General features: G+C 44.7%; 1 protein-coding gene across 1 annotated transcript in view; it reads right to left on the bottom strand.

The window, feature by feature from the left end:
- The window catches only part of LOC126195521 (meprin A subunit beta-like), a 79593-nt gene that overhangs the window by 41847 nt on the left and 22894 nt on the right, over positions 1-14852 (bottom strand). The window contains exon 3 of the mRNA XM_049934148.1: positions 7453-7651. Within this exon, the coding sequence (XP_049790105.1) occupies positions 7453-7651 (199 nt within the window). The remainder of the gene's footprint in view (positions 1-7452; positions 7652-14852) is intronic.

The following is a 14852-nucleotide window of genomic DNA, read 5'->3' as shown; positions in this document are numbered from 1 at the left end:
ACTGGGTTTTAGCCTATCTCCGATGTTACTCAATCAGTACAATGAGCCACGACGTAAATGAAACAAAAAAAAAAAAAAAAAAAAAAAAAAAAAAAAAAAAAAAAAAGCAGAAGGAATTAAATTGAATCAAATGGACAGTGTCTTGAAAGGAGGATATACGACGAACATCAACGACAGCAAAACAAGGGCAATGGAATGTAGTCGAATTGACTCAGGCGATGCTGAGGGCATTAGATTAGGAAACGAACTACTAAATGTAGTACATGAGTTTTGATATTTGAGCAGTAAAATAACTGATGATGGTCCACGTAGTGAGGATGTAAAATGCAGACTGGCAATGGCAATAAAAGTGTTTCTGAAGACGAGAAACTTGTTAACATCGAACATAGATATAAGTTTTAAGAAGTCTTAACTGAAGGTACTCGTATGTGTCTGAAATGTAGCCTTGTAGAAAAGTGAAACATGGACGATAAACATTTCAGAGAAGAAGAGAATAGAAGCTTTTGAAATATGGTGCTGAAGATTGGGTGGGTAGATCACTTAACTAACGAGGAGGTGCTGAAGAGAGTTAGAAAAGAAATTTGTGGCATCACCTGATTAAAAGAAGGGATCAGTTGATGGGACACATTCTGAAACATCAAGGGATCACCAATTTACTGTTGGAGGGATGTGGGAGGGGGTGGGGATTAAAGTTGTAAAGGGAGACCAGGAGATGAACACAGTAAAAAGGTTCGACATGATGTATGTTTCAGTAGCTATTCGGAGATTAAGAGGCTTGCATAGGATGGAGTTGCATCAAACCAGTCTTCGGACTGAAGACCACAATAACAACCAATTTTTTTGACGTAACGTAACTTCTGGTCACTTCACAAGATTTCTTGAAATCATCTAACCCTTAATGTGTCGGTTTTTTTACTTAGAGTGACTTTATCAGCTTTCTTCACGTGGTTCAAGTTTTCGTATTTGGTTCCTCTTTGAAAATTGGTTCAAATGGCTCTGAGCACTATGGGAATTAACTTCTCAGGTCATCAGTCCCCTAGAACTTAGAACTACTTAAACCTAACTAACCTAAGGACATCACGCACATCCATGCCCGAGGCAGGATTCGAAGCTGAGACCGTAGCGGTCGCGCGGTTCCAGACTGTAGCGCCTAGAACCGCTCGGCCACTCCGGCCGGCCTTTGAAAATTATCCCTGGCATTACAAATATATACCGGTAGTCAGAACCACCTCTTATTCGCAGTGAAATAACACGTTTTGTGGGGGATAGCATCCACGAACTAATCTTGCAAAGCCTGAAACTAATTTTAAATTTATTAATTAATATTGATAAATTAAAACATTGATACAAACGCATCAGTAACTTACGAGATACTTTTCCCTGGAAAAACCCAAGTTCAAATTTGTAATCTTTGCGTAAAATATAATCTTTTGTGTAACTTCGTTTTACAGCAGTTTTCGCTTTTGTATCTCCACGTCCAACCGGTTCAATCGACATATTAAAAAACGATTTGCATGCAGACGGAACCAGCACTATGTGAGTGTCCCTGAATACTATTTTGATTCACGGAATCGTACGGAATATTGATCTTCAGGGTCACTGAAAACTATAAATTATCATTTTATGTATAAGACACTAAGTAGCAATGGCGTAGAGCTTGTTTGAAGCCATAAGAAAGCTGTCACAAGCTAAAATATTAACAGAAGCAGCTTCAGCTGAAGGTGGACAATTATAGACAGTTCTGGAAACTGTTGAGCCAGTTAAGCCAGTGATTCCGATAATTACGAGGGTCGTTCAATATTTAATGTCCCAAATTCCTTTTTACATCCTTTGTTATATATAAGAAAACTTTCTTTAAGATGCTTTCAAATTTGATGTTTCCTCTGTACTTATGCGAAGTTTCGAACAATTGTGACATAGTGAACCTTCAGAATGACTTCTATGCAACTACGCAAGGCACTCGTTAGGTGCAACGTGCTGTAATTGAATTCTTAGTTGCAGAAAAAGAAATCGCGGTGAAAATCCATAAACGTTTGAGTACAGAGTATAGTAACGATGCAGTTGCCAGCACAGAGCTTCCTCTAGCTCAACAATGCATGTTCACACAAAAGTCTCAGAAGCCGAGAACACTTCGCGAACTAGGTTAGACATCATTGTCTCGTCCACGCTACAGCTCAGAGCTGGTGCCCTAGGAGTTCCATCTATTTCGGCCATTTCAATGTTTTACTTGGGACACATTATGGAGATGATGAGAGCGTAATTAATGCAGCGAAAACATGGTTATGAGGAGAGGACGAGAGCTTTTACTAATAGGGATTACATGCTATGACACAAAACTAGCTCATGGCCATAGAAGGGGGTGGAGACTATGTAGAAAAACAGTACATGTAAAAGAAGTATTGATTGATATTGACACCAATTTTTTAGAATAAATATGTTCTGAGGAAAAGAAGTATGGATCAACGTTATCGAACGACTCTAGTACCTTTTTTTAAATAGTACCGTGCCAAAACCTGAATATATCATGTGGAAGTGGAGTAAGATGCCTTTGTTTTTGCGCTAAGCAATTATAAACTATCATTATACATTTTTTGTGTTTATTATTTATGATGCTAATATCGGCTCAAACATGAAATGAAGCGGTGGACCTGAAATCTTGGATAAACCAACAACTATAGGAGAAGTATGTCGTCACAGACCTGCTAAAACGTTTTGGTTTAGTTGCTTTTGCTAAATGGATAACTGTAAACTTTGGGATGCAGAAGTTAATATATTTCTAATATTTTCATTTACTGATGTCTTGGGATTATATTCTGGGGCAACTCCCTACTCAGGCTAAAAGAATTCACTTCACAAAAGAAAATAATTAGAATTAAGTGTGGGTTTGTCACACGTACATCTTGCTTTCATCTCCTTAACCAGCTAAATATACTAACCAAAGCCTTACAACATTTATTCACTTACCAAATATGTTATCAACAATACATTAGAGCTATTCAAAGTTACAACAGTAGAAGGAAAATTGATCTGCATTACCCATTAATGAATCTAACTTTGATACAAGAAGGGGTAAAATACGCAGCTATGTGACTCTTTGATAATTCATTCCTGGAAATAAAATTTATGACAAATGGCAGAAGTTCTTGCAAATGTAGATTACAGACGGTGCTCTTTAGCAACTGATTCTATACTATAGAAGAATTCTTTGTCAGAATTAATTAGTCATTTTTAAAGAAAAATATGTAAATGGCCAATATGAAACCATAAAAATATTTTTTCCTGTTGTATATAGGGAGTGTTCAAGAACGAGTATCGAATACTCCGAGAGTACTTGTAGTACCCATTGAAACAAGAAAAATAAGCCCAATAAACATGGGTCCTGAAACGCATACTTTCCGAGATAAGCACGCGTTTATAGGAAGGACCGCGCGTCGCTTGGATGCGGACATTAGCAAAGTTATTGCACTGGCGGTCCGTCAAATGTATCGGCAGGGTATCATGATGTCTTACTCACAGTACTCTACCTACCATTAGGCGGTCTGCAGTCAGTTATGTGGTTCGAGACTTGTTGTAGGCTACGTTAGTTTTCGTAGTGTTTGTGTGCCTTATTGTACAGTACTGTCAACCTTGGGTATGTTATCATTGTGTTTTATCTTCTTCCAAACGCGGATTCATATATCTGTTTACTGTTATTGCGCTGTTTGTACGTTCAGATGGTGTAGTATATTTACATTTTCTCTCTTCCACCGCTTGTTAGCAATGGAAGCCAACTACTCGACAAGTGAAATGGCGGATATGACATTCTGTTATGGTTTAGCAAATGGACTTCGCCTGTGAGCCCGCGCCCTCTTTGCTGAAGGATGTCAACAGCGCCGAGTGCCGTCTGATAGGCTGTTCGGTAGACTTTTCCAGAGTCTGAGGGACACAGGTATCCTTGCTCCTCGGAAGACTGACAGTGGAAGGCCCCTCACCAGTCCACACGCCTGCCCTTGAGGAGTGTGTGCTAAGGTTCGGTGGAAGAAACCCCCGGGATCAGTGTGCAACGATTATCAGCAGAAGGCCCGTCTCACTCTCTTATCTGTGGAGGGGGGGCGGGGGTACTTCATGAACAATTGCTGAACTCATATCATCTACAGCGCGTTCAACTCCTAAGGCCACAGGATCATCACGGCAGACGGCGGTTCTGTCAGTGGCAGTCGCAGAAGTGTGCCGCACATCCGCCAGTTCACATCCAAGATTTTATTTACCGATGAGGCAGAGTTCTCAAGAGATGGTGTTGTGAATTTCCGTAACCAGCGTGTATGGGCAGATGTAAATCTCCGGGCAGTGCAGGAAAGAGGGCATAAACACCGATTCTCAATCAACGTATGGGCAGGGTGCTTGGCGATAGTTAAATAGAGCCATACGTGCTATCACAAACGTTAAGTTAGGGGCATTATTAATGTATTGCCTACCTTGACGGAGGCTGCGCCATTGTAGCAACGAATACAAATGTGGTTCACGCGTGATGACACACCAGCACACGTTCGTCACAATGTGCGCGGACATCTGTCGCAGACATTTCAGGACCTCTGGATTGGTCGGTGTGTGTGTGTGTGTGTGTGTGTGTGTGTGTGTGTGTGTGTGTGTGGAGGGGGCACACTTTGGACTGCTCCTCCCCAGACTTCAATGGACTAGACTTCTGGTTATGGGGACTCTTGAAGGAATTTGTCTTCGCCACGCCAATCAACGATGTACGGACACTACAGGGGCGTGTATTCAGTGAGTACAAGCAGATACAGCACCAACTGGGTACACTTCAAATGGGTGCGTCATTCCTTACGCCTTCCGCCTCTGGTAGCTGAGTGGTCAGCGCGACGGAATGTCATATCTAACGGCCCGGGTTCGATTCCCGGCTGGGTACGAGATTTTCTCCGCTCAGGCACTGGGTATTGTGTTGTCCTTATCATCATCATTTCATCCCCATCGAGACACAAGTCGCCGAAGTCGCGTCACCTCGAAAGATTTGCACCAGGCGAACGGTCTACCCGACGGGAGGCCCTAGCCACACGGCATTTCCATTTCCATTCCTTACGCCAGAGGGCAGAGGGGTGCATTGTCATGAATGGACGCCACGTTGAATATCCATTATAAACACGTGTTTGTCTCAGAAAGTATGCATTTCCGGACACATGTTTATTGGATGAGCACTATCACACCTCAAAGTATTCGACACCTCTTTTCAAATCCTTGTATATACAGGGTGGTTCAGGAGGAAAGGTACATGCTTTGAGGGGTCATAGTGATGAACAAAAAACTTCATATGGACCTATGCCCTATTCCGAAAGGTTTCCGAGGTAGAACACATTTAGTAACACTTTTGTACGTTTTTCTTGAATAACTAACCGCACCCTCCAGCGGAAACGTGTCGCAGTACAAAATTAAACTATATTAAATTTCCTACAGAAAAGGTCCTATTCATTTTTGTCTATAGAACTAATGGTGTGTGCGAAGTGTTTGTGCGAACTAATGGTTTGTGTGCTGTAGCTTACATCGTTTCTGTAGGCCAATTTGAGTTTCACAATATACCACAGTAATGTAGAGCAAATTGAAAAGAACACGTTTGTGGTCTATCAAGTCGGGAAACTACCTCAATTGGCCTACAAAAACTACGTAAGCTATAGTGCGTGCGTGTCGACCGAGTTTTTCCAACATCCTCGCTCTCTCTTCGGATAAACCATTAATTCTAGAGAAAAATGAATAGGAACTTTTTTGTAGGAAATTTAATATAGTTTAATTTTGTACTGCGACGCGTTTGCTCTGGAGGGGGCTGTTTTCGAGTTATCAAGAAAAACGTACAAAAGTGATATTAAATGTGTTCTATCTCGGAATCCATTCGGAATAGGTCATACGTCCATATGAAATTTTTTGTTCAGAATCACTAATACTATCACGCCTCAAAGGATGTATCTTTCGTCCTGACTCACCCTGTATATCCAATGTCTGTTCTATTGAAACGTTTCACATCTTAACCTTCATCATTTCATCATGAACACAATCTATGGAACAAGTACCTAACTACCCAACAGTAGTTGTGGGCTCGAGAATGTGACGATTAGGGCTCACTTTTTACGAACTAAGCAACAAAATACATTACCTGATCGAAAGTTTCCAGACACACATAGATAATGTGCAGTTGGCCACTAAATGTCACGAGAGGCGAATTCGCCAGTATAGAAGAAGGTGGGGCAGTATAAAAGAAGGTGGGGAGCAATGTACTATCAGCAGAGAAGCAGTAACAACAGAATGGGTCGGTCAGGAGAGCTGAGTTGCGTCGAACTTGGACGACTCACTGGATAACACATGAGTAACGAATCCATCAGGGACATTTCAGCCCTTCTAAAGCTGCCCAGGTCGATTGTGAAGTGGAAAAGTTAATGAACATCCTCAGCAGAAACAAGAGCAGGTGGACCTGATGTACTGACGGACAGGGACCACCGAGTATTGCGGCGGCTGGCTGTAAAAAATAAAAAAATAAAAAAAATTGCGCGAAATCAGCGGAAGGAATCGTTCTTGAGTACCAAAGTGCTACCAGCAGTCCAACTGGCACAATGAGTGTGCGCAGGGGTTAAAAAGAGTGGGTATATGGTCGGAAGCTACTTATAGGCCAAATATTTCTGTAATCAATGCTAAGTGAAGCTTAAGGTGATTGAAAGAGCGGTGCCAATGGACAGTGGATAGCAGGAAAGAGTGTTTTGGAGTAATGAATCACATTGCACTCGGTGACGAGCCGGTGGAAGGGTTTGGATTTGCGAATACCTGGAGAATGTTACTTGTCATCATGTGTAGCGTAGCATGGAGGCAGTGATGTTGCGATGTAGGCGTGTTTACTGTGGTTAGGGTATGGTCCCCTTGTTCGGCATTAAAAAACGATAAATGTGGAAGGGCATGAACACATTTTACAGCATTGCGTCCCGTGTACTGTAGAGGAATAGACTGCAGACGATGGCTGTATATGTCACTATGACAATGCCCTCTGTCATAAAGTAGGAGTGTGAGGCAATGGTTTGTGGACAGTAATATTTCTGAGTGGACTGCTCTGCCCAGAGTTCCGACCTGAGCACAATGGGCAACTTTTCGAATGATAACGTCGACCTCGCTCTACACCCCAGTGTCAGACATCACCATCTTCTCTGGTTTTGCCATGTTTTCATAGACATTCAGGCATCACATTGAAAGCCATTGTAAAGGTGAAGCGTGGACACTCCCCACATTAATGTCCACTAATAGGTTCCGGATACTTTTGATCAGATAATGTATATTTACTGGATCTTACCATGCAGTCCAGTAAAGAGGATGGTGTTGGCTTGGCGAGTACAGTCGACCGTGCCACTTCTTCGATCCGGCCACTCATGACTCTCGCGCAGCGAACCTCGGACACTGCGGTACACAGCAGTTGACTGTGGGACTTACCAGCACCTCTCGCCCAGAGAAAGCAGCTGCTCGCCGCCCTGACGACCCACGGGGGACCAGCAGGCGCCGCTCTCCGGGTTGAAGAAGAGCCTCACGTAGTTGGCCTCGCCCGACCACTGCTTGAAGCGGATGCACGTGTTGCGGTGGTAGTGCTCCATGGCCTTCATCAGGATTTCGCACTGTGCAGACTCTGGGCAACCTAGTGATCAAAGAGACACATTTTCCAACTGTATATTTCCAAAGTAGGTTCCACAAGATATTTCATGACTAGGTGGTGAAATTTTGGGTTCGCTTCTGGGATGAGGGTCACAGTGTTTCACTTTCTGCTCCTCCCTCCCCGCCAACCCCCCCCCCCTCCTCAAATGTAACTTGTCATCCCACATTTAACGTGCCACAGGTATCAAGGATTTTCCTAGCACATAAAACGTTTTAATTTAACTATAATAATTTTCATCGGTGGTTGACATAGTGCTGACGATGTGGCCTCACGTGGTACGGAGGCAAGCTTCATTATACACGGAAATAATGTGTCAGGAGAAGATGGCTCTGAGCACTATGGGACTTAACATCTGAGGTCATCAGTCCCCTAGAACTTAGAACTACTTAAACCTATCCAACCTAAGGACATCACACACATCCATGCCCGAGGCAGGATTCGAACCTGCGACCGTAGCGGTCTCGCGGTTCCGGACTGAAACGCATAGAACCGCTCGGCCACTCCTGCTGGCGTCAGGAGAAGAACACAAGACACTATTACCTGTAGTCATGTATTTCTCATCCTTATTTTAGATCCGGACTTTGGACCGCGACTGCCTAAGTTAGACGTAAATACCTGGTGGTTATAATTAAACGTTCTCTATTTAACATATTATAACACCGAAACTAATTACCATATGAGTACCAAACTTGTAGCATCAATGTCCAGAGTGTAGGGTGCATGATTTCCAGGCGTCACAGCGCCACCGTCCATTTCTAACTATGGCCACTAGGTGCCGTGAACAGTCATCGTGATTCATAGTCTCATACACCTGACAACTCGCTGTACACGTGTTAACGGTCAATATGAGCTTGGACAAAAGGGGCAGGGCATTATTGGTTAAGCTCTATTACCGAAGCAACAGTAATGCTGCGGCTGCACTTCGAGAATATCGCCGGCTCAAAGGATTACTGAAGGGTCCTCTTTCTCCACCTGTTGTGCGGAGCATGATGGAGAAGTTCGAATCAACTGGAGAACTTGGCGTCATTCCAGGAAGAAGCCGACGACCGATTGCACCACAGGTGGTAGATGAAATACCGGTTACTATGGCAGACAACGCTGCTCGCAATTCACGATCGTCAAGCAGTAAGCGTGCTATGTCACGATAGTTGGAACATCCAGTGGTCCACTGTACGAATGGTGCTTCGAACCATTCTCAAATGGTATCCGTGAAAGATCCATATCGTATAGCAGCTTGCACCACGGGACTTACAACGACGTGTTGACTTCGGTCTCCACTTTCTCGCAAGGACTGAAGTTGATGAGGCTGATCCTGGACCATCGTATGGACAAACGAAACTCATTTTTCTCTGACGGGGGAGGTGAACACACAGAGTTGCCAAGTATGGGGATCTTCACCTCCAGTCACTGTGCATGAAGTTCCTTTGTATGCTGAACGTGTCACTGTATGGTGTGGCTTCACGGCCTCGTTCATCATTGGCCCTTTCTTTTTTGAACAGGTTGCCGCTCCAGGACCAAAGACGTGCAGTGTGACTGGACAGTGTTACTGCGATGTGCTTCGGCAGCATATCATACCCTCCCTACAGGAGAGAGATGCATTGAACTCCACGGTTTTCATGCAAGATGGGGCCCTACCGCATATCGCTCATGAAGTTCATCTGCTTCTCGAAAACGCGTTTGGAGACGAACGAATTATTAGCCGATCGTTTCCAAATGCTTGCCCGGCACCATCACCTGATCTCACTCCCTGTGATTTCTGGTTGTTGGGCTAGCTGAAGGACAGGGTTTACTAGGGGCATATTCAAGCATATACTGATATATATCGCAGCATATCAAGAGAGGCAGCCAACTACCTACGGACATGCTTCGTTCTGCTGTGCAGGGTGCAATCTTGCCCTTTCAAGCTCTGAGCGCCATACTGAGACCCTTTTGTGACAGTAATTGTACCCGTTTGTAATGCTATGATGTACCGTAGCAACATATTAAAAGTGTTTCATTTCAGTTGATTCTGCATTATTTCTCTTCTCCTTGTCCCTGACGTTTTTGTTACCAATTTTGGTCCTCGTGCGGTACTTAGTTTTCGTGTTATAACTTGTTAAATAGGGAAAATTTAATTAGAACCATCCGGTATACTGCCGGAAAAAATTGCAACACCTTTAACGACAAGGCCAGTTTATCGAAAACTGCGATGACAATAATGCGTTATTGTAGGAGAAAAGGGCAGCAAATTCAGGGAAAATGAAACATGAATGTCACAATAAAAAGAGCCCGAACGGTCGTGTCAGTACAAAGTGTATCCCCCTCTGGTGGCAATACAGGCGTCTATTCTCACACGCAAAACTATCACAAAGTGGCGAATGCCATTCTGCGATAGATTGTCCCAAGCACTTCGGCCTTTTGTTGTAATTCGGCAATGGATTGTGCAGGTCCCGAAGAACGACTAAGTTTCCACTTCATCATGTACCATACGTATAAAGTAGGCGAGAGATCAGGTGATCTTACTGAGCAGGGCAGTTGTTGCAAACGACGAAAACCACATGGCGCGTCAGCAGCTGAATGTGGACGCGCATTATACAGCTGAAAAACCACATCACTTTTGTGTCGAAAAAAATGGTAGTAACATGGGGATAACAGTTTGTGGAATGTAGCAGGAACTGGCTATTTTACCCTGCAGAAACACCAGATATGATCGCGAATACTAACAGATGGTCTCATACACAATGAAGCCTGGTATCGAAGCTGTGTGTCGCGGAAGAAAACACTGCGGAATAGGTAGCTCATCAAGTCTACGCCATACACGTGTATGTCCATCATTCCAATGCAGACGTCCATCACTCCTATACAGACAGAACCTACTCTTATCACTGAAGGCATCAGAGCGCCGCTGCACTCTATAGTCATCTGTTTCACGACACCATAGTAGCCATGCTTGGCAGTGTCTTGGTGTCAGTGGTAGCCTCGACAGAGGTAGAGTCCATGCAGGATACGGTGGCATATGTGCGGTGACCAGTTTCGCCCAAAGCGCTGGGCGAGTTCATTCATTTGTTCAGGAGGGGTGGCCGACTGTGTTTGCCACCTTCCGACAGGTCTGCGATGACAGAACGAGGCACACGCCCTGCAGTCTTCAATTTTACGAAAACTATTCGGTAAAAAAATTTCATTTTTGCACTACTAAGAGCTTTGTATGTCACGTTCGTGATGACGCGACCATCATTTCGTTAATGTTCATAGTTATTGTGATATTTACATGTAAATGAGACACTGCGAGAAATTCTAAAAGGGTTGCAATGAAAAACAGGGGGCGCTATGATTTTTCTTTATACTGGGGTGGAGGTCTCAATCTGTCAACAACCTCAAGAAGACTGACCTGATATATTACACTCATTTGCGATCGCGCGAGGCCAGCTATAAAACAGAATGAAATATCCAAACATTCCTCGTATTTCACATACTTTTTGAGATATCACAAAGAGATTTTGGTAAATGATAGCACACAAAGAGGAGATTATTTTGCCATAGTTTTATTATGCAAAACTTCATGATCTACCGTGTTGTTCCACAAATTACAGACTTTTTAATGATTATAAAGAATCCACCTCGATTGCAAATAGAAACCGGCTGTTGACCTAGGTTTCGGCGCGGATAAACACGCCTTATTCGGAACACACTAAACTACAAACTGCCTAAAGAGGCATGGTCCAATCTTTAGGCAGTTTGTAGTTTAGTGTGTTCCGAAGAAGGCGTGGTTATCCGCACCGAAAACTAGGTCAACAGTCGGTTTCTATTTGCAATCGAGGCGGATTCTTTATAATCATTAAATTATTCACGATTGCTGACGCACTGCAATGTTAAAAGTTCTTACAGACTTTTTAAATGAAAGAATTTAATTTTAAGGGACAACGATAGATGATGAAAAGAGAAATGCTATGAATTTGGGAACAACATACACTCCTGGAAATTGAAATAAGAACACCGTGAATTCATTGTCCCAGGAAGGGGAAACTTTATTGACACATTCCTGGGGTCAGATACATCACATGATCACACTGACAGAACCACAGGCACATAGACACAGGCAACAGAGCATGCACAATGTCGGCACTAGTACAGTGTATATCCACCTTTCGCAGCAATGCAGGCTGCTATTCTCCCATGGAGACGATCGTAGAGATGCTGGATGTAGTCCTGTGGAACGGCTTGCCATGCCATTTCCACCTGGCGCCTCAGTTGGACCAGCGTTCGTGCTGGACGTGCAGACCGCGTGAGACGACGCTTCATCCAGTCCCAAACATGCTCAATGGGGGACAGATCCGGAGATCTTGCTGGCCAGGGTAGTTGACTTACACCTTCTAGAGCACGTTGGGTGGCACGGGATACATGCGGACGTGCATTCTCCTGTTGGAACAGCAAGTTCCCTTGCCGGTCTAGGAATGGTAGAACGATGGGTTCGATGACGGTTTGGATGTACCGTGCACTATTCAGTGTCCCCTCGACGATCACCAGTGGTGTACGGCCAGTGTAGGAGATCGCTCCCCACACCATGAGGCCCTGTGTGCCTCGGTCGTATGCAGTCCTGATTGTGGCGCTCACCTGCACGGCGCCAAACACGCATACGACCATCTTTGGCACCAAGGCAGAAGCGACTCTCATCGCTGAAGACGACACGTCTCCATTCGTCCCTCCATTCACGCCTGTCGCGACACCACTGGAGGCGGGCTGCACGATGTTGGGGCGTGAGCGGAAGACGGCCTAACGGTGTGCGGGACCGTAGCCCAGCTTCATGGAGACGGTTTTGAATGGTCCTCGCCGATACCCCAGGAGCAACAGTGTCCCTAATTTGCTGGGAAGTGGCGGTGCGGTCCCCTACGGCACTGCGTAGGATCCTACGGTCTTGGCGTGCATCCGTGCGTCGCTGCGGTCCGGTCCCAGGTCGACGGGCACGTGCACCTTCCGCCGACCACTGGCGACAACATCGATGTACTGTGGAGACCTCACGCCCCACGTGTTGAGCAATTCGGCGGTACGTCCACCCGGCCTCCCGCATGCCCACTATACGCCCTCGCTCAAAGTCCGTCAACTGCACATACGGTTCACGTCCACGCTGTCGCGGCATGCTACCAGTGTTAAAGACTGCGATGGAGCTCCGTATGCCACGGCAAACTGGCTGACACTGACGGCGGCGGTGCACAAATGCTGCGCAGCTAGCGCCATTCGACGGCCAACACCGCGGGTCCTGGTGTGTCCGCTGTGCCGTGCGTGTGATCATTGCTTGTACAGCCCTCTCGCAGTGTCCGGAGCAAGTATGGTGGGTCTGACACACCGGTGTCAATGTGTTCTTTTTTCCATTTCCAGGAGTGTAATTGAAGACATTACACATTTATTTTGTACCTAGAATGTGCTTTTTGATAAGGTACTGACTTTTTCTCAGTTCCTCACTTAATAAACTTAATGAACCACTGTTTCAGATTTCTTTCACAATAGTGTCTGCACAACATGTTAATGAGGTGACATTTTGTAAACTCTGATGTGTTTTGTCAAAAGAAGCAAATTTTAACACGGCAACAAGAGAAATGTATAGGTTTTACTCAAAATTCGCCATTCATGGCACATATATGAAAGTTACAAATGGTTGACAAGTGCCGGCCGCGGTGGTCTAGCGGTTCTGGCGCTGCAGTCCGGAACCGCGGGTCTGCTACGGTCGCAGGTTCGAATCCTGCCTCGGGCATGGGTGTGTGTGATGCCCTTAGGTTAGTTAGGTTTAAGTAGTTCTAAGTTCTAGGGGACTTATGACCTAAGATGTTGAGTCCCATAGTGCTCAGAGCGATTTGAACCATTTGGTTGACAAGTCACGCGAAAATAAATCGCTCCCTTTTCAATGGAATTCTTTTCAGATACTAACCAAAGCAGAGGTCACAGATCTTTTTGAATGTTTACATGCAATTGTGGGCGTGGGGGGACTCTACTTAATATTTATAAAATATGTGAGCTTCAGTTTAGAACAGCGCTTCCCCTCCAGCGCTCAGCCTTTCTCCTACAGCACCTGTCCGTAATCCCCATTGCTAACGCTCTCCCCACGCATGCTCTACCGACTGAGCATTTACTGGCTGTGGTATCTTGCGTGGGCTCTACATGTGATCTTAATCCTGTTGGAAGCAGACAGTTCCCCTTAGTCCCTGATGCTAGAGCAGATGGAACACGTGCCCATATTTCGTCCCTGGGTGATTTTCGGCTGACCACCTCTGCTCGCACAATGTGTCGATCTTGACGTGCGTCTGTACTAAGCTTATGTACAGAACATGGTCTACAGGTGTGGGAATGTTCCACTGTTGGAAGCGCTTACACGCCTTCGATATGTTGTGCCCAACAGATGCAGCAATCCGTCGATACGTCCATCCAGCTTCCTGCAAGTCCGTAGTGCGAACACATTCAAATGGCTGAAGCTGTTTAATAGGAGTGCTTACTCTGCGATGGGCCATGGGTGAATGAATGAATGTTGCAAACACTGTTCACCTCTATACTCATCACAGTACTGCCTGAAGGGTCTAAACACAGAGCACGAAGACAGGCTTCTTGAGCTCCATCTGATCGCTGATGACTGTGAACAAATGAATCACTAACACTGAAACCCTGGTGGCACTGAAAACAGTGCTCGAGGGTGTTCCATTTTTTCCAGCAGTATATTGTTTAGTTTTAACTTATAAATTATTGCATGTTATTACCTTCACATGAAATATAAACTAACTTTATGTAACAAAGGCGAGTACATGTTACTACGCCGCGCTACAGTCATGGACCGTGCGGCTGGTCCCGGCGGAGGTTCGAGTCCTCCCTCGGGCATGGGTGTGTGTGTTTGTTCTTAGGATAATTTAGGTTAAGTAGCATATAAGCTTAGGGACTGATGACCTTAGCAGTTAAGTCCCATAAGATTTCACACACATTTGAACAAGTTTGGGCCCATAAAGACCTTACCACAAATTTCTAAATTTTCCATGTTACTACGTTTTATAATTCTACGTTGACAATATTTAATGGCTTATTAAATTTGTTTCCTAGAGTAATGAAGCCACTGTTTCAATGGACCGTCATATGACGGGCGCCGTATCGAGGGCATGTTGTCGTTGGTCCGTCAGAACACTCTATTCTGCTTACAGGGTTAAATTTCTGTGCAAGAACCACTACATAC

Source organism: Schistocerca nitens, chromosome 7 (assembly GCF_023898315.1).
Source record: "Schistocerca nitens isolate TAMUIC-IGC-003100 chromosome 7, iqSchNite1.1, whole genome shotgun sequence".
Lineage (NCBI taxonomy): Eukaryota > Metazoa > Arthropoda > Insecta > Orthoptera > Acrididae > Schistocerca > Schistocerca nitens.
The sequence above is the reverse complement of the archived record's forward strand: the minus strand, read 5'-3'. Positions and strand labels throughout refer to the sequence as shown.